Source organism: Macaca nemestrina (genome assembly GCF_043159975.1).
Source record: "Macaca nemestrina isolate mMacNem1 chromosome 8 unlocalized genomic scaffold, mMacNem.hap1 SUPER_8_unloc_5, whole genome shotgun sequence".
In the NCBI taxonomy this organism is placed as follows: Eukaryota; Metazoa; Chordata; class Mammalia; order Primates; family Cercopithecidae; genus Macaca; species Macaca nemestrina.
The window spans coordinates 109,749-130,433 of NW_027257569.1; the positions used below are offsets into that span (position 1 = coordinate 109,749).

The 20,685-nt window shown below is 47.9% G+C and overlaps 1 protein-coding gene across 3 annotated transcripts in view; it reads right to left on the minus strand.

Annotated features, from left to right (window-relative positions):
• The window catches only part of LOC139361116 (SH3 domain and tetratricopeptide repeat-containing protein 1-like), a 42,546-nt gene extending 28,425 nt beyond the window's left edge, over positions 1-14,121 (minus strand). Inside the window, exons 1-2 of one of the 3 annotated variants that reach the window (XM_071089609.1) lie at positions 5,899-6,122; positions 5,143-5,307 (exon numbers count right to left, since the gene is read on the minus strand). In XM_071089609.1, coding sequence (XP_070945710.1) covers positions 5,143-5,172 — 30 coding nt within the window. In that variant the 5' untranslated portion in view covers positions 5,173-5,307; positions 5,899-6,122. Of the gene's footprint in view, positions 1-5,142; positions 5,854-5,898; positions 6,123-13,890 lie in introns of those variants that run through there. The other 2 variants (XM_071089610.1, XM_071089608.1) reach the window with 2 other exon arrangements.
• Positions 14,122-20,685: the final 6,564 nt, after the last annotated feature.

Here is a 20,685-nt window from a genome sequence, read left to right on the forward strand (position 1 = left end):
CTGCCCACGAATGTGACTGCTGCATCCCATGGCAATTGCACATTTAGTTTTTTCAGAAACTGTCAAGCTGTTTTCCAGAATGGCTGTGCCATCTTCCATTCCCACCAGCCAAGTGTGAGTGATCCCGTTTCCCCGCATCCTCACCAGCACTGGTCTTGTTACTACTTTTTATTTTAGGCATTCTCATAGGTGTATAGTGATGTGGCTTTAGTGTGCATTTTTCTGATGGCTCATGATGTTGAACATCTTTTCATGTGCTTATATGTTATCTGAAATGTCTCTTCAGGTCTTTTATTCATTTTCAAAGTAGATGATTTGGTTTCACTGCTGAATTTTGATAGTTCTTTATATATTATAGATATGAGTCCTTTATCAGACATCTGGTTTGCAAATAGTTTCTCCCAGTCTCTAGCTTCTCTTTTCATCTCTATTTTGCATTTTACATTTTAGTCCATGATCCATTTTGAGTTAATTTTTGAACGAGATATGAAGTTTAGATCAGAGTTCAGGGTTTTTTCCTATGCATAATCAGGTAGCCAGTAACTTTAAGAGACAAGGTCTCACTCTGTCACCCAGGCTGGAATGCAATGACAAGATCAGAGCTCACTGCAGCCTCGACTCCTGGGCTCAAGTTATCCTCCCGCCTCAGCCTCCTGGAGTAGCTGGGACCACAGGCAGGTGCCACCATGACCAGTTAATTTTTTTAGTTTTTGAAGAGACAGGGTCTTGAGCCATGTTACCCAGGCTGATGTGGAACTCCTAGGCTAAAGTCATCATCCCACTTATATGGGGCCAGGCAGTGGCACATGACTGTAATCACAACATTTTGGGAGGATGAAGCAGGACAATCACTTGAACCCAGGAATTCTAGACCAGCGTGAGCCACAGAGGGAGGCCCTGTCTCTGCAAAAAATTTTAAACATTAGCTGGGCATGGTGTTGTACACCTGTGGTCCCAGCTACTTGGGAGGCTGAGGTGGGAGGATCTCTCCAGCCTATGAGGCTGAGGCTGCAGTGAGCCATGATCGCACCACTACACTCCAGCCTGGGAGAAAGTGAGACTTTGTCTCAAAAAAAAAAAAAAAAAAAATGCTAGCACATCACCCATATCAAAGACAGGTATTATCTTTTTGAAAATTTAATTACAGTTATGTAATGGACATGTAAAATGTCCACTTTGAAAGCTTGAAAAATATATAACTCTAAGTATTCTTACCTTAAAATTCTGATTCCTACCTAAGATATCGCATACTGTTTACATAAGTATCACAATGCCTGGACAACAACTAAAAATGTGTACGAGGGAGAACAATGAGCATGTATGCCTGTTAATTAAGGTATATTTCCCCCTCATTACACAAAAAGTCATCACAGCAAACCCCTGTGACGGTATCTAAAGCAAGCCTACAGTTTTACTTCTCTGTATTATAAAATGCAAGGCTAAAATTCAAATACTAAATATTTCCTGAAGCCAAGGGTAGTTTACTTAAAATAAATGCCTAGGGTCTATATCAAAAATATGAAAAAGCTAGCTACTTCATAGCCATTCCAATCTAAGTTCAGCTTTTTCTTTTTTAATTGACACATAATTGTGTACTGTACATACGTATGGAGTACACATAGGGATGTTATAATACATGTAATGTATGTGATCAGTGTAATTAGCATATCCACCATCTCAAACATTTATCATTTCTTTGTGTTGGTAACGTTCAATATCCTTCCTCCAATTATTTGGAACTATATATATATATATATTTTTTTTTTTTTTTTTTTGAGAAAAAGTCTTGCTCTGTTGCCCAGGCTGGAGTGCAGTGGTGTGATCTCAGCTCACTGTAACATCTGCTTCCCAGGTTCAAGCTATTCTCCTGCCTCGGCCTCCCTGGTAGCTGGGGTTACAGGCACCCACCACTATGCCCGGATAATTTTTGTATTTTTAGTAGAGATGGGGTTTCACCACGTTGGCCAGGCTGGTCTCAAACTCCTGACCTCAGGTGATCCACCCACCTCAGCCTCCCAAAGTGCTAGGATTACAGGCATGAGCCACCGCGCCCAGCCTGAAACTATATGTTCTTGTTAACTATAGTCATCCTATGTTATAGAACACTAGAACTTATTCCTATCTAGCTATAATTTTGTATTCTTTAACAAATTTCTCCCTATCTCCCTCTTCCCGCACCCTTCTCACCCTCTAGGATCCTCTGTCTACTTTCAACTTCCATGAGATCCACTCTTTTTTGCCTTCCACATAAGAGAACATGTGCTGTGCAACTTTCTGTCCCTGGCTTATTTCACGTAATATCTTCCAGTTCCATCCATGTTGCTGAGAATAACAGGACTTCATCCTGTGTTATGGCTGAATAGTACTCCACTGTGTATAAAGACCACATTTTCTCTACCCATCATCTGCTGTTGGACACCGAGGCTGATTCCATATCTTGGCTATGGTGAACAGTGCTGCAGGAAACACAGAGGTGCAGATGCCCCTTCGACACTGATTTCCTTTTCTTTGGGTATCTACACTGTAGTGGGACTGCTGGATCACACTGTAATTTCATTTGCAGTTTTCTGAAGAACCTCCATACTCTTGGCCATAGTGGGTGTCCTAGCTTACTCACTCTTATTCTTTTTTCTCTTTGAGACAGAGTCTCACTGTTGCCCAGGCTGGAGTACAGTGGTGGAATCTTGGCTTGCTTACTGTAGCATCCGCCTCCCGGGTTCCAGTGGTTCTCATGCCTCAGCCTCCCAAGTAGCTGGGATTATGGGCAACCGCCACTGCACCTGGCAAATTTTTGTATTTTTTAGTAGAGATGGGGTTTCACCACGTTGGCCAGGCTGGTCTTGAACTCCTGGCCTCAAGTGAATCACCCACCTCAGCCGCCCAACAGTGTGGGATTACAGGTGTGATCCACCACTCCCAGCTAATTTTTGTGTTTTTAGTAGAGACGGGGTTTCACCATGTTGGCCAGGCTGGTTTCAAACTCCTGACATCAGGTGATCTGCCTGACTCGGCCTCCCAAAGTGCTGGGATGTCAGCGTGCGCCCTGCGCCCAGCCAGCTGCCCTAGTTTACACCCCCCTACAGTGTGTAAGAGCTCCCTTTTCTCCATATCTCCACCAGCACTTGTTATTTTTTGTCTTTTTGATAATACCCATCCTAACAGGTGAGATGATACCTCACTGCGGTTTCTGATTTGCATTTCTCTGATTATAAGTGATACTGAGCATTTTTTTCGCATATTTTTTGGCCATTTGGATGTCTTCCTTCAGGAAATGTCTGTTCGGTTGGGTGTGGTGACACAAACCTATAAGTCCAGCACTCAGAACCCTAAGGCAGGAGGACAGCTTGAGTCTACACCGGCCTACGCAGCATAGCAAATCCCTAGCTCAAAAACAAAACAAAAAAAAAAAAAGAAAAAGAAAAAGAAAAAGAAATATCTGTGTCTGTGTCTGTTCAGCTTTTTGATCTCCAAAAATTAAGAGTTCATTTTGGAATCGGACGACCTGCCTGATTCAGGGACAATCTGTGTTTGGTTCTACTCTCCTACTTCCTATGTGACTTTAGGAAGCTCCCTTAGCCACTTTGAGCTCAATTTCCTCAACATTAACCAGGAATAAGTACCACCCGCCTCTGCTGGTTAACGCTGAGGACTGAAAGGAGAACCTCCACATCGCCACTTGACAATGCCGCCTGGCGGAAACCCCTCAATGCGGGACTGGTAGGATCATCTGAAGCTAAGTACAACTTTCCTTTCCACTGTCCCAGGCTCACTCTGCATGCGATTAGCAAGGAATAGCGAATAAAGGAAACCGAAATAGTTGCTTAATTTTTAATAAGAAATTTTTTAAAAGTGGGGGTGGTGGCAAAATAGGAGGGAGAGGAGGGGAAGGAAAAGCAGCCAGTCACAAGTTCTAGTCCAGGGCTTATCTCCAGCCTCCTCACTCAGCCAATCACCAGTCCCCACCTCCTGCGGAGGGGTACTTTCTCCGCTGGCTTCACTCACATGGACGGCACTGCCACAGGTGTTCAGAAACCAGGAGCACCTTGAAATGGGCAATGTGCTTTGGGTAGGAGACCTACAATTTCGCCAAAGAAACCATGGCACAAAAGTGACCCACATAGGAGGGACCAACGGCTGTAAATACTTGGTGGCAAAAACGGATGTCATACCTTCTGTACAGGAGACACACACCCAAATAAAATTTGCCAAAATAGCAGAGAAAAAAATACAGCAGACATCCAGTGCCATTCTGTTACAGAAATATTTATATCCCAAAGCCAGGGACCTCTCTGGAACACTGTCTTTATTTCCACGTTTCATGGAAGATGTTTGAGTGCACTCACGTGTGTCTCAACAAACTTCCAGTCCCTGCTCTAAACCCTGTGGCTCCTCAGCAAAACCCAAAAACAAGTATCAGTTTTCCTTCCAAATGGGAAATTTCCTGACCTAGCGAAACCAGCATCAAATCCACTTATTATGAGATAGCTGATTACAGGCGAAGTCCTCTAGTCCAGGATGACTCCCCTCCTGCAGGAGCGGGAAGGATGGGCAGAGCACTGGCCTGCCAGACCACATCTCCAGGCAGTTTGAAACCATGGCTGCTCAGGTGAGCCATGATAAAAATCAAAACCAAGTATCTCTGAAAAGTGTACATGGCAAGACCCAGACCTCGGACCAGACTCAGCAGAAATGGATGTTGCAAGGTTTGTTCAGAGACCTCCTCTCCATGCCCCCTCTCCCCGGGACCTCCCTCCTTGCACTAGGGTTCCAGGGCCAATGGACCACTCCCTTACCTCTAGCCCAGTGCATTTTCAGGACCAGCTCCCAGACTGTACCAGACCCTGAAATGTATTCGCTGAATGCACTCTTTCTTGAAATGATCATAAATCACCTGATGATAACAACAATTGTTCTAAAAGTGTTCTCTCTCTGTCTCTCAGGAATCGTGCCATGAGTTTGAGCAAGCAGCTTTGCTTCTTTCTACTGCAATTCTATCATTTGCAAAATGTTAACAATTACTGTGTTCACCCATAGCATTGTTGTAAACAGCCTTAAGACCCACTTCATGTAGCCTGCCAGGAGCACAGACCCTGTCACATGGTAAATGCCCACTGAAGGTGAGTTATCTGTAGCTAGTATTACCTGCCACTCCAGCGAATAAAAGGAGTCCATCAGGTCTCATCGTATCACCATGAAAGGATGTCCATGTAGACTGCGGAGTGGGAGTAGGGGAACTCAACGTTTATCAGGTACTATTTTGCTTTTTAGAATGTGTACATACATATTTGTAGGTACACTGGAAAAGATCTGGAAGGAAATACACCCAGTGTTAATAGTGACTACCCCAAAGACACATTCATCCAAACACACAGGAGAAAAACACTCACTATCTTTCTGTCTTCCATATCATTTGAACTATTTTCAATAAGCATCTATGGCTTTTGTAAAGTTTTTGAAAGGAACTTATTGCATTTTTTTTCTGGAGAAACAAGCAGGAGCATGAAAAAGGTGGAAACAGAAGGTAAAATGGCTCAGCAGGCACACGAACCACGCACCTCTCACTACAACTCAACACCAGCTCTCTCTTCTCTTGGTCCAATGGCCCAAGACTTAGAGATAAAATGTTTATTGTGATCACATCAATCACACCAAGGAGCTTGGAACCACCCTTTCAAACTCCTCTGGTTCTGTGTACCTGCCCGGGGCTGTTAGCTTTCCTCCTGTGTCTCTGACTGGACTGTAATCCCCTAGTGGGGAAATGCACCCTGACACTTAGCCATCATCCCCACAACACTCAGCACCGCATAGAGACCAGGGCAGTGATGCCCACTCGGACTGTGACTCTACTTAAAAAGCAAAGGACCAGGGGCCAGATGCGACTTGTCTTTGGTAACTCACCAGCTGTTGCTTGAACCAGAACAAAGCCAGGTCTCCTGATGCCCAGAAAAGAGCTAGTGCCTGTCCCGCTAGAAACGTGGTGAAAATGTTTTGCTTGCTGTAAAAAGACGCACTACTGGAGAAGATGGGTGCAACTTCTCATGGAGCCACTCAGCCCAGATCACCAGGAAACAGGGCTGCCGGATGAGACACTTGGCCCAGATCACCAGGAAACAGGACTGCCGGATGAGACACTAATCACATCCACTGGAAAGGAAATCTGGCTGGGCAGTAGAGGGAAATTCACACACATTACCCTGCCCCAATGGCAGCAACAACATGAACAAAACAAAAAATACCTGACTGGAAAGCCGTAGCCTGGCTAGCAAATTCAAAACAGAGCCACAATCCTAGCAGCACGTATCACTGCAACACAGAGCTTCAGTCAGTGTGCACACACTTTAAGTAGAAAGGTAAAATGTCCATGTTTTTGGAACAAGGGGGCTATTTGTGTGTGTGTGTGTGATGTCAGAAGAAACTGTTGGCAAGGAAATAGAAATAGGCGCCCTTACACATTGACAGTGAGATAACGGTATGGCCCTAACGGAAGGGAATCGAGCAACACCCATCAACATTTAAAATGTGCAGAACCCTGGATCCCACAATTCCATTTCTAGCAATGCATCCTATGAACATATTCACGCAAATATGCAAGAATTACATACAACTCAGCATTGATTAATTCAAACGGTTGGGAACAACCTAAATATTTACCAGTGGGGAATTGGTGGAGAACAGTATTTATCTTATGCCAACATCTGTGTTTTTAAAAAGAAGATACATAGGCTGGGTGCAGTTGTTCACACGTGTAATCCCAGCACTTTGAGAGGCTGAGGCAGGTGGATCACGAGGCCAAGATATCCAGACCATCCTGGCCAACACGGTGAAACCCCGTCTCTACTAAAAATACAAAAATAATCTGGGCACAGTGGCGTGCGCCTGTAGTCCCAGCTACTCAGGAGGTTGAGGCAGGAGAATCGCTTGAACCCAGGAGGTGGAGGTTGCAGTGAGCTGAGGTCACACCAGCCTGGTGACAGAGCAAGACTCCATCTTGGAAAAACAAACAAGCAAACAAACAAACAAAACTGGCAACAGTGGTCACAGAGCAGTGATGGGAGTAGGACTGCCTTTCACTCTCCAGTAACTTTTGAATGTCGCTCATATTACATATTCAAAATATATGACTACAGTAAATATTTTCAGAGTAACTATGAAAAACTGGGGAAATAATAATATCTAACACACAGGACTACTGCATAATTAAAGAATGAAAATTTTAATCACTATCAGAGTTTAAAGGAAGAAAGATTAATTCTAGCTTGGATGTCAGAGCGGGGATCATGTAAAGGAAGTGAGTATTTCAAGTCTTGAAGGATGGAGAAGATTTAAAGAGGCAGAAGTGTGGAGATGATGTCCCAGATGGAGATAAGAACATAGACGAAGAAGATGAAGAGATGAGAAGGTCTAAATTCTAAGTGCAGCTCTCAGGCTGGGCTTCAGAACAGGGCTTAGGCAACAAGCTGGAGTGCAAGGCTGATGGCGGGAATGGAAACACTGAAACCCAAACTTCCATATCACTCCTGGATCATGAGCCTTGAATGCCAAGCCAGGGAACCCCTCCTTGATCTTAACAATGAAAAGTCACTGGGCTGGGTGTGGCGACTCATGCCTGTAATCCAGTGCTTTGAGAGGCTGAGGTGAGAGGACTGCTTGAGGCCAGGAGTTTGAAACCACTCTGGACAACACAGCAAGACTTTATCCTTACAAAAAATTTAAAAATTAGCTAGGCAGGATAGCACACCTGTAGTCCCAGCTACTCAGGAAGCTGAGGCAGGAGGATCACTTGAGCCCAGGAATTCATGGTTACCGTGAGCTGTGATGGCATGCCTGCATTCCAGCCTGAGCAACAGAGCAAGGGCATGTCTCAAAAATAAAAAAAATAAAAAAATGAAATAAAATCACTAAAAGTTTGTATAGACATAAAGTATAAAATCATACCATATATGATTTAATCCAGATATATAATATAAATCAGAGGGGGAAAAGAGAAATTAGGAAGCTATTATAAGAAGACAAGACTCAACTAAGACACGAGCAAAGGCCCTGGGCTCACAGCGCTATCTTTATATAAAGGAATGAACTACCACATTTATTTTCATGGCATCACCAACTTAGATACAGGCCATTATCAGATGGCCATAATACCATAAGCAAATACCATAAAAAACACCATAGGCTGTGTGGTTTAAACATTAGTTTATTGCTCACAGCTCTGGAGGCTGGAAGTCCAAGATCAAGGTGTCGGCCAACTCAGTTCCGAGACAGGGACCTCTTCCTGGCTTGCAGACAGCCATCTTTCTTCTTGTTTCCTCACACCAGGGCAGTGGGAGCTCTCTGCTTTCTCTTTTTTTTTTGAGACAGAGTCCCACTCTGTCACCTGGTTGGAGTGCAGTGGCACAATCTCAGCTCACTGCAACTTCCGACTCCCTGGTTCAAGCAACTCTCCTGCCTCAGCCTCCCGAGTAGCTGGGATTACAGGCACGTGCCACCACACCCAACTTATTTTCGTATTTTTAGTAGAAACGGGGTTTCAGGATGGTCTCAATTTCCTGACCTCGTGATCTGCCCACCTCAGCCTCCCAAAGTGCTGGGATTACAGGTGTGAGCCACCACACCCGGCCTGGTTTCTCTTCTTCTAACCGCACTAATCCTGTCAGACCAGGGCCCATGCTCATGACTTCATCTAACCCTAATCATCTCCCAAAGGTCCTATCCCCTAATACCATCACACTGGCAGTTAGGGCTCCAGTACAAGAATCTGGGGGAGACATAAACATTCAGTTTATAACAATGTCTTTTCAATCCTGTTGAAAAAAACAACCAAATGAGTAGGCAAAGAAGTACCTTATATGTAAACAAGTCAGGACTTTTCATATTTCTGCTAACACATTAAGGTCAATTTAAAATGTCTAATAACAAGAGTCAAAAGCAGAGATACATGAAAGTTAGCTACTCTGCATTTTAGGCCCACATTGAGCTGTCTTTCAATGACATTGTGGCACAAAGAACACTGCTTTCTATTCCTGGTTTTGCCACCAAAGAAGCTGGAACATTTCCCTGTATTTCCGTTTATCTTGAAAATCACTGGGCTGACCTAGCAGACCTCCAAGGTCCCTTCCATTCACAAATTCCACAAATAACTTCCTACCAACAGAGGCTACACAAATAAACTACACTGATGAAGGGGAAAGCTAACACTAGCAAACAATGAGATGCACACAAGACAAGACGTATAGAGAAGTGGATCAACCACAAACTGGTGGACGATGAGCCAGCGGGGGATAAAAACACATTCCCTAACGATGGACAGACAGGCAATGGCGCCGAGGTAGTATTGTTGAAGATTTCCTATTTTACATCTTCAAGATAAATGGCCCAATTGTTTATATTCATTCTGATTAAATGTGAACGTGAAAACTTCCTCCAGGGGACACAGACATCTAAAAAGTTCCCAATGTATCCAATATGTCATTTGATACTTTTACTGACAAGAAAAATGAGGGACTGAATATACAAACAGACCATGCCTGATCATATGTATAAAGACAGAACTCAGACCACAACCGGTAGCTGCCCACCCAGGAAACCAATCCCCTATCTACAATCAACAGCCAGGAGGCCAGCCAGGCTAGCACATCAGACAGGAAGCCAGACTGCTCTCTCAACAACCCAGAAACTAAACCACAACTCTGTCCCATGTGGCCAGGACTTGACTCAAAACCGACAGCCACCCTAGTTTTGGCCCCTATTTCCAGTTAGGATAATTCACAGAAAGCCATATACGCCCCTAACCAATCACGTAGGACACCCCACTTCTGCACAGCTGCCTCCAGCCCCCACAACAGCCTCCACTGGGAGCCGTTCTTTTCCATCCTGAAGCTTCCCCACTCCTCATCCGCCACTCACTGGCATGTCAGTCTCTGCCACACGCAAGTGACGGTGCCGACTCCCTTGCCACAGCAGCTCCGAGGAAGTTGCCCCTGCCTGTCTCATGTGGGCGGCCTTCCCTTATTTCCCCCAAAGAATAAGTCTTAAATGAGGGGCTTCTCTCCATATGGCCAAGCTATACAATTCAGAAGCCCAGCATGGCAGATTCCAAGCCTGGAAAGACCATACACCCCTCAGGTCTTCTTTCCACAAAACACAGCTTCCTTGAGTTCCTCAGTCACTCCCCACCAACCAGGGAAGGAACCACGTGTTATGGAAAGATCAAGGGTCTTGAAGTCAAACTTCTGAGTTCATCAAGTACCTCATCTTTCCACTTAACAAATTACATGGCCTTGGCCAGGGGTGGTGGCTCACATCTGTAATCCCAGCACTTTGGGAGGCCGAGTTGGGCAGATCACCCAAGGCTGGGAGTTCAAGACCAGCCTAACCAACATGGAAAAACCCCATTCCTACTAAAAATACGAAATCAGCCTGGTGTGGTGGCACGTGCCTGTCATCCCAGCTACTCGGGAGGCTGAGGCAGGAGAATCACTTGAACCTGGGAAGCAGAGGTTGTGGTGAGCCGAGATCATGCCATTGCACTCCAGTATGGGCAAGAAGAGCAAAACTCTGTCTCAAAAAAAAAAAAAAAAAAAAAAACAACAAAAAACAAAAACAAAAACAAACAAACAAAAAACCCGACGTGACCTTGAACAATTTTCATAACTTCTCTAAGCCTCTATCTTCATCTTCAATAAAATAATTTTACCTCCAAGATTGTATTAAATGGAATCCCACATGTAAAACAGCTGACAAATATTAGGGGCCCAACAGCTGTGTGCTCCTACTGCCGCCCCACTTTACCCCAAGGGAGAAGCACAAGATGTCCAGAAAAAGCCTGTTGATCCCTACACCTCAGCATCCTGTGTTCACACAAGGCGCAGTGGGATCCAGACTTACCGGGGTCACCCAAATACAAGATATGTTTTGATTTTTCAACTTAGGTACACATGGCTTCTAACGTTCACTATATATGATCCATAATTTAGAAGAGATTTTCCTACACTACTCCGTGGTTCTATTTTAGCAGACTTAGATGTGCCATAATAGCTCACTCTCTTAAGCCCTCTTCAGTATCAAAAACAAAACTTTAATCTGTAACACAGTTATCAGCAGCGAAAGTGGAAAAGGTACCTATGAGTCAAAATGACCCTCTGCCCTGCCCCGCCCCACCCTACAAAAAGCTGTTCAGGAGGATTTGGGCTGGTTATGAGAATGCTGTCTGTATTCCCAGGGACAGACAAATGCCTACTCTGGTTAGAAGCTGCGCTGCTCAGCCTCCAGGGTAGAAAGCTCCCCACACCCTCTACCCAGGGAGAAGAGAAGCAAACGGGGTGGCCAGGCTCCAGGACGTGGACTGTGTAGTGTGGTTTCTGCAGTCCAGGTCACCGCCCTGGGTGAAGCTTTTCCTTCCTTCTTTTCCACCCAAGTGACCAAGGTCCTACGGCTGCTGTAGGGCCTCTTCCCTAGGATGAGACAGCCCAGCCATTCCCCTTCCCTTTTTTTTTTTTTTTTTTCTGAGACAGAGTCTCACTCTGTCACCCAAGCTAGAGTGCAGTGGTGCAATCGTAGCTCACTGCCACCTCTGCCCCCCGGGTTCAAACAATTCTCCTGCCTCAGCCTCCAAGTACCTGAGATTACAGGCGCCCACCACCACGCCCAGCTAATTTTTATATTTTCAGTAGAGACGGAGTTTCTACTTGTTGGCCAGGCTGCTCTGGAACTCCCGACCTCAGGTGATCCACCTGCCTCGGCCTCCCAAAGTGCTGGGATTACAGGCATGAGCCACCACATCTGGCCGAGTCAGCCCAGCCATCCTGACTTTTTGTTCTGGCTAAATTACTCTCTTCCGCGTCTGCCTTCCAACTAGCTAAATCAGAGATCTGGCCTTGGGGCAGGCTGGAAGAATCCCTGTTTTTGGTCCTCAAGAGGTCCTACCAGGGTCTGGGACAATTCCAAGACTTGTGTTCTTAAAGAGGAAAGAAACCTCACATACACGGCTCTCGCAGAGCTCAGGCAGAGCTCAGGCAAGGCTTGGGAGCCGGCCCTAAGGTTAGGGTGTGCCATCTATGATAACAGCTAAGAGATCTGAAGCCAGCTGTCTGGGTTCAAACCTCAATTCCAACAGCGCTGGCTGTGTGATGTTAGACAACGTCCCCAGCCTCTCTGTGGTTCCGTTTCCTCACCGTAAAAGGGCCACAATAATAGAGCTGCTCTAAAAATTAAGTGAATTCGTGCATATAAGGTATTCAGAACAATGCTTGGCACATGGGGGAATTCAATAGACACGTATTGAACAGAGTAACTTAGCAATTAGTAAATATACTCATGCAGGCCAGTCGCGGTGGCTCACGCCTGTAATTCCAAAACATAGCAATGGGTTGGCAGGAGCTGATGACTGGAGGTGGCGCAGTAGCGTTGGGGTGTGGGACAGCGGAGGGCAGAGAAGGCAAAAGGGCCTGCATGACACCCTACAGGGCTAGGAGCCACAGCTGCGGTGATTAGTTCAGTTTTGTCTCCTATGCCTGTTACTTATACACCATCTCTTGTTCAGAAAGAACTTCAGGTTGAGTATTTGGACTCCTTGAGCCTTCTGCTGTTTGTCTCCGGGACGTTGAACACTCTTAAAAGGGGAAAACTGTCCAGTTCGATTTTCCTTCCTGGGACATTACAGGTTTTTCAAAAGTTTGATGAAAGCATTCACTAAGGAGTGACTCCACTTTCTTCGGTGGCTGAGAAATACAGCGTCTGAGGGGCAGCATCAGGTCTTCCCATCAAGCTGAGGTCGGAGTCTCCCCACCCACGGACCTCACCCTCGCTCTCCCCTCATAAATCTGACCTCTAACTGTAACTGCCTTGGCCTCATTCCGTGGGTGTGGCTGCTCCTGCTTGAAACGCATTTTCCAGCCCGCCAAATTCTTGGGAGAGTTTCTTCCACTCTCCAAGCGCTAAGAGCTACAAAGTTCAATCTGGCTTTCCAGATTTTTTTTTCTTCCCATTACTAACGGAAGAAATCAAGAAGCGCCGGGCAGAAGGGCCCTGTTCCCTCGAATCAGAGCCCCGCCCAGGGCCAGAGCAGGAAGCACTGCGGTGGGACTCGCGGTGACAGCCCATGGACCCCCGGGTCCCGCCGGCCAGGGCAGAGGGCAGTGCGGTCTGTGTGGACGCTGCGCGACAGCTCCGGGCCCGCGCCTCTTGCTTCCTCCCGCAGGGCAAGTGAGAGGATAAACCATGGGGCGGGGGCAGTGCGCCCCCCGCGCGCGGACCCCCACTACACGCGCGTCCCAGGCGGGGTCGACCCAGACGAGCCACGGGGCGCCGCACAGCCCCACTAGCAGGGCGGCCAGGACCCACGCGCCACCTATATAGGTGACAAAACACTCAAGAAGCTGTCATGCGGGGCCGGGAAAGAGCCCCCACCCAGAGTCACGGACTCCCTCGTCCGAGGGTCCGCACAGTCCCCTCGGTGAGTCTGGCGAAGCAGTCTCGCTGCGAGGGAGGGCGGGGAGGGCGGCGGAGTCTCCCACTCGCCGTGACCCGGACCCCGCCCCACGAGTGGGACCTCGCAGGGCCCCCTCTGCCGCACGCGGGGACCAGCCACGCCGCGGGGGACTGGGCAGAAGCCAGCGCCCGGGTCCATGCAGTCCCCTCCGCGGCAGACGCGGGGAGCCGGGGAGCAGTGGGTACCGGCCCCCACCCGCAGGGCGACCATGACCCCCGCGCGGGCCCACGCGGTATCGCAGCAGGGGCGAAGCCCCCGGTGCCACCCGAGACCGAGACAAAGTCCAGGCGCAAGGACCCCGGATCCCGACCTCGGACCCTGCAGAGCCCAGCTCGGAGCTGCCACGCCGGGGGCAGAGACCCCCGCCCGGTCCGGAGACCCGGTCGCCCATGGCGCGGTCTCACCTCAGACCGCCGCCTCGCAGCGCTCGCTCCTCGCCGCCGCGCCTGGGCCGACTGGAGCACAGCTGAGCAGCCAACAGAGCCGCGGCAGCCTCAACAATGGAGCCCGGGGGCGGGGCCGCTGCCGCCGCTTCAGCCCGTGTTCCCCGCTCGGGATCCGGCTCGGATCAAGGAGCTGCAGCTGGCGCGGGGCTGCGGCCGGGAAACACACCGCGCAGGTGCACACGGCCCCGCCCGCCGCCCGCCGCCCGCCGCCCGCCGCCCCGCCCCCCGGCCAATGGGGAGCGAGCTACGCGGAGAGGGCGGGGCCTAGGGGAACAAAGAGAGGTTGGGCGGGGCGGCGCTGGGACTGGGCGTGGGGGTCCCCCGGGAGGACCGGACCCAAGAGCTGGCCGGATCCTGGCCTCCTAGAAGACCCAGCTCAACGTCCACCTGGAGTCTGCTCTACAGGACCCGCTCATCTCAAGCCCAGAACTCAGGCTTTTAGGGCAGAGAGCGAGAGACAGGCTTGCTTTACAAAAAGGGAAACTGAGGTCCAAGGAATAGGATTGCCTGCTGACTGAACTCACGTAGTCCCATTCACTCGTTCACCTTGTCATTCAGCAAACATTTGGAAGCACGGATGGTGGGCGTTAGGAGTGAAGTAGGGCCGGGCGCGGTGGCTGGCGCCTGTGATCCCAGCACTTTGTGGGGCCGAGGCAGGTGGATTACTTGAGGCCAGGAGTTCGAAAATCGCCTGGCCAACAAGATGAAATCCCATCTCTGCTAAAAATACAAAAACTTAGCCGATCGTGGTGGCGCGTACCTGTGGTTCCAGCTACTGGGAAGGCTGAGGCAGGAAAATCGTTTGAACCCGGGAGGTGGAGGTTGCAGTGAGCTGAGACGGTGCCACTGCATGCGCTCCAGCCTGGGCGACAGAATGAGACTCTGTCTCCAAAAAAAAAAAAAAAAATTAATAGATGGGAAGTAGAAGCGAACTTAGGCCTTCCCTGAAGGAGCTCGGCCAAGGAGTACCTGAAATGTCTCTGCATCTCTTTAAGGTCTGATAAAGGAACCAGGAACGAGCACTAATTACTTCCATTTCCTGCCTCAGAGCTTTCATGTGTTTGCTGTTCCCCGCCTGAAATGCCAAGTACCAATGGTATTTATTTATTTATAGAAATGAGGTCTCCCTATGTTGCTCAGGCTGGTCTCAAACTCCTGGCCTCAAGCTATCCTCTCCTCTCAGCCTCCCAAAGTGTTGGGATTACAGGCATGAACCACTGTCCCCAGCCCTGATCGTCTTTAAAACGTCTTTCCTCATCTTATTTGAGCTTCCTGCTTCATGTGACCCCACACCCTTGGTTTTCCTGTACTTCCATAGCTGCTCCTCGGTGGGTCCCAGGGACCCACCCCCTTCTCTGCCCAACTTGTATATGTCTGGACTCAGGCCAAATGCCCTTCCATTTGCAGTGGGCACTGCCACAGGAAATCTCATGCCCTTCCGGGCTTCACAAACCATCCACATGCTCTGCTGCCTGCCAGAGACATCCATCCCAGTCAGATGCCCAGCCCTGACCTTTCCCAAAGGCCCAGCTGGACACAGGGAAGCATCTCAAATTTTCCGCGGGCCAAAACAGAGTGCTTTATTAGTGCCCTAACCTGCTCATCCACATTCTTGTGATTCTCTGTAAACAGCCCCTCCATCCACCCAGCTGCTCAGGTGAAAATCTCAAATCCTCCTCCAATCCTTCCTCCCCGAACCTCTCATGCAGCCCTCTGCCTTCCTAGGACGCTGAGCACCCCTCACTCCCAGCGCCAGCTGGGGTGCTGTCTGAGTGGCTGCCACCCACTTGGCATGAAGTGGGACCTCTCGCCCGGTGTCGTGGCTTACGCCTGTAGTCACAGCACTTTGGGAGGCTGAGGCGGGCAGATTGCTTGAGGCCAGGAGACTGGGACGAGCTGGGCCAATATGGTGAAACTAAAATACAACAATTAGTCAGGAATGGTAATGCGTGCCTACCATCCCAGCTACCCTACCGAGGAGGCTGAGGCAGGAAAATTGCTCGAACCTGGGAGACAGAGGTTGCAGTGAGCCAAGGTCACACCACTGCACTCCAGGCTGGGCAACAGAGTGAGAATCTCTCGCAAATTTAAAAAACAAGAAAAAGAAGAAGAAGAAAAAGAAAGAGAAAAAGTGTGACCTCTCTAAGGCAAGGCAGTGTCCCATTCTGATTCAATTCCATGTGCAAAACAGGACCTGCGCCCTGAAGGCACTCACTCAGGGAGGCTGCTGGGATGGGTGGATGCAGAGTTAAGGTCTTCATGGTGGCTGGGGCTGACCCCATCCCCATCGCTCTTCCCACACACACCTGCACACTCATCACTCCCACGCTCACACCCACCACTGAAAGCCTGGCCCCTAATCTGATTTGCCTAACAAGGTCCCCGGATGAATAACACATGCTTCCCTACCTCTCCCCTGCTAGGGCCCCACCGTGTTGTGGGATGTACTCAGGGATCAGGAGAACAAAACCTCAGGGAGTGAAAGGACATTCCAGGGTGCAGGCCTCTGCATCCGCCTCCATGCCCTCACCCCTGCCTGACACACCCTCACCCCTGTACCTGGCCAGCTCCTACCAACCCTTAAAGTCTCACCAAGTTCAGTGGTGACAGCCACACCCTAAAGTGACTGACCCCCCAATGACCTATGCCCTTGCATAGTCTTCCTGACCTTGAGTACGAGCAAAACCGGTGACTGGCTTCTAACCCATAGAGCCTGGCAAAAGCAATGGGATGTCACTGTCACAGTGCATCACCTTCGCACACTAGAGAGAAAGGTTCCGCCTGCAGGCGCTACAGGAGGGAGATGCTGTGCTGAGAAAGGACCTTTGGAGGAGCCCGGTAGGCAAGGAAGCAAAAAGCTGGGCCCTTGCCAAGCGGGTCCGAGGAAATGAATTCGGCCAGTAACCTCGGCGGACCTGGAAATGGATTCTGCCCTGGTGGAGCCTCAGATGAGGATGCAGCCCAGTTGCTTAGCGTGAGATCCCAAGCACAGGACCCGCTAAAATGTGCTCAACTCCTAGCTTGCCAAAATTGGCTTAAAAGTGTGTGTTGTTTTAAGCTTCTAAGTTTTTAGTTATTGCCTATGAAAGTGTTAAAATTTGAGACAATAACTTAAGTCCCCTCCCCATCACACACATTCTCCTTTCTGGCATTCATCACAATTATACTTATTGATTTAAAATCTCCCTCTTGACTGGGTGCAGTGGCTCAGGAGTTCCAGACCAGCCTGGCCAACATGGTGAAACCCCATCTCTACAAAAAATACAAAAATTAGGTAGATGTGGTCGTACAATCCTGTAATCCCAGCTACTCGGAAGGCTGAGGCAGGAGAATTGCTTGAATCCAGGAGGCAGAAGTTGCAGTGAGCCGAGATTACACCATTGCCCTCCAGCCTGAGTGACAAGAAAAAAACTCTGTCTCAAAAAAAAAAAAAAATTGTCTCTTGCCACCAGCATGAAGGTCCCATGAGAAGAAAAATGGAAACTCTTGCTCATAACAGTGCCCCAAATGCCCAGCACGGTGTAGCTCTAGGGCAGTTAGTCGATGGTGGACGCTGCTGGTTGGAGGGCCCAGCTGGCCCTCCCAGCTGCCTTCTCCCTGGTCACGTTCCATTATAGAGAACAGAATAGTTTCTTGCCTTTCCAGAGTCCCTCTTAGTGGGGATTGGCCAAGTGACATTGTCCTGCCCCAGGAGACATAAGTGGAAGTTGGCTGAAAGGTTTCTAGCCTTGGTGTGCTGGGGTGATTTGAACCAGGACATGACAGCTGACCGTCCATGGTTCGGGAATTCTGCAAGTTGGTTGTTCAACACATTCAGTACTTAAAAATATTAAATAATATAAACTCACGAATTAAAAAATGCATTAGACTAGATGCAGTGGCCCACGTCTAACACATTGGAAGCCTGAGGCAGGAAGATCACTTGAGCCCAGGAATTCAAGACCAGCTTAGGCAAAAAGGAAGATCCTGTCTCTACAAAAAATTTTAAAATTAGCTAGGCATGGTGGTATGTGCATGCAATCCTAGCCACTCATGAGTCTGAGGTGGGAGTATCGCTTGAGCCATCTGTTCAAGTCTCCAATGAGCTATGGTAGTGTCACTGCACTCCAGCCTGGGTGACAGAGCCAGACCCCATCTCAGAAATAAATATATTTCATATATTAATAAATTTATAATAAATGTATGTATATACACATTTATGTATTATAACTATATATTTAGATATAAATATATATTTCTTGTTTTATTTATTTATTTATTTATTTTGAGATAGAGTTTAACCCTTGTCGCCCAGGCTGGAGTGCAATGACACAATCTGGGCTCACCGCAACCTTCGCCTCCTGGGTTCAAGTGATTTTCCTGCTTCAGTCTCCTGAGTAGCTGGGATTACAGACACGCACCACCACGCCTGGCTAATTTTTGCGTCTTTAGTAGAGATGAGATTTCTCCATTTGGTCAGGCTAGTCTTGAACTCCTAACCTCAGCTGATCTGCCCACCTCAGCCTCCCAAATTGCTGGGATTACAGGTGTAAGCCACTGTGCACAGCCTATATGATATATTTATATATTATAATTATGTATATTAATTTTATATAATTATATATAAATATAAATATAAAAACTTTCCTAACCTTCTCTTGTTTCTACCTACAGTCAATCCCATGACTTCAAATACTATCTACATGTAGTAATTTTAAATGTATAGTTTTATATATATATATATATTTTTTTATGTTGTTGTTGTTGTTGTTGTTGTTAAGACAGAGTCTCACCCTGTCGCCAGGCTGGAGTGCAATGGCGTAGTCTCAGCTCACTGCAACCTCTGACTCCCGGGTTCAAGCGATTCTCCTGCCTCAGCCTCCCAAGTAGCTGGGCTTATAAGCGCCCACCACCACGTCCAGCTAATTTTTGTATTTTTAGTAGAGACAGGGTTTTGCCATGTTGGTTAGGTTGGTTTTGAACTCCTGACCTTAACTGATCACCCACCTCGGCCTCCTAAAGCGCTGGGAATACAGGCGTGAGCCACCTTGGCCAAAATATTTTTCTGTTTCCAAACATTTTACATGAGAGGAAAGCGGAGAATAAATCATCTGACACTCTACTGTAAAAAAATCTTTGTGCCTGTCTTCTTTTCATCTTTCCTAAGTGTACATATGACCAAAATGTCTTTAGGTTGAGGTCCCCCCGTGAAAACGTTACAGGGTGTTGTGTCCTCAGCCACCCTCCTGTCTTTTCCTAGTCCTGGCATTTTAGAACCGTCTGGGGATGACCCAGGATACCCACAGTGGCCATGTCTATTGGAGGGTCTAGTGAGTATCAGCCCCGGGGTCATCTCATCCCCAAGGACAGCCTGAGGTAGGGGGTAGAGTCTCTCAGGGGAGCAGCTGGATGCTCTTGGCCTTAGAGGAATCTCCTGGTATAGTTTCATCTAAAATGGTGACCCCTTAGGGTTATTAAAATTTTAGGACATTAAAATGAATGGACAATACAACGTAATGTCATTAAAGCTAAGTCATTAAAACTGTTCCTCCAGCCGGAGCTTTTATTCCTCGGAGACACATTGACGATCTGCAAATGGGATGCTGATATTGAGAGGAAAAGGCAGAAATGATTTCTGCTTTCTAGATTGTCTCAGACTTGCGAAGAGAGAAAAATTGTCCCAAAGGATGAGGAAAACCCACCCCAGAGAGGATGTGCAAGAACCTGAATATGGAAATGCTCTGAAGGCACACAGGCGGACAAAGAGCAGTGCCAGTGCCTCCTAGGTGGTCACTGAGTGCTTTACTGAACAGGTTGGGTGTCCCGAGGAATAGAATGGCCTGCCGTGACACTTAGAAAGGTCTGTGTTGGAGTCAGCACTGCCTCTCCCTGAGTTTGTTACCTTGATAAGGCTTGTCCGCTTATTTGAGTTTCAGTTTATCATTGACTATAAGATACATGTTGTCAGTACAGCTTGAAAGATAAAGGTACTATTTCCAAAGTAGCAAGGTAAAATGACGTATTTTATTTGCTAAAAATTCATATTTATTCCTTCCCCAGAGTGAGTGTAGTAAGTTTTAAAGGCCTGTTCTTTTCAAGGGTAATTTCAAATGGAATTGTAGGACTTAGCTTTGTCAATGCTACTGGTGAAATAAAAGTGTGATAGATAAATTGATGATTTACAAAGATTCACCAAAATGTCAGTTCCCCTCTTGTAGCATGGTGAAGAATTTATGACAGTGGACATATCTGTATCCTCTTATCTGGATATCTGAGGGGGTTTTTCATGTTGTTTTTGTTTTTTTGGAGACACTGTCTTGCTCTGTAGCCCTGCTGGAGTGCAGTGGCGCCATCTCTGCTTACTGCAACCTCTGCCTCCCGGGTTCAAGTGATTCTCCTGTGTCAGCCTCCCGAGTTACTGGGATTATAGTCACCCACCACCACACCCAGCTAATTTTTGTATTTTCAGTAAACACGGGGTTTTAGGCCTGGCACGGTGGCTCATGCCTGTAATCCCAGCACTTTGGGAGGCCAAGGTGGGCGGATCATGAGGTCAGGAGTTCCTGAGTTCCAGAGCAGCCTGGCTAACATGGTGAAAAACTGTCTCTACCACAAATACAAAAATTAGCTGAGCCTGGTGGCAGGCACCTGCAATCCCAGCTACTCGGGAGGCTGAGGCAAGAGAATTGCTTGAACCCGGGAGGTGGAGGTTGCAGTGAGCCAAGATCTTGCCACTGCACCCCAGCCCAAGCGACAATGCAAGATACCATCCTC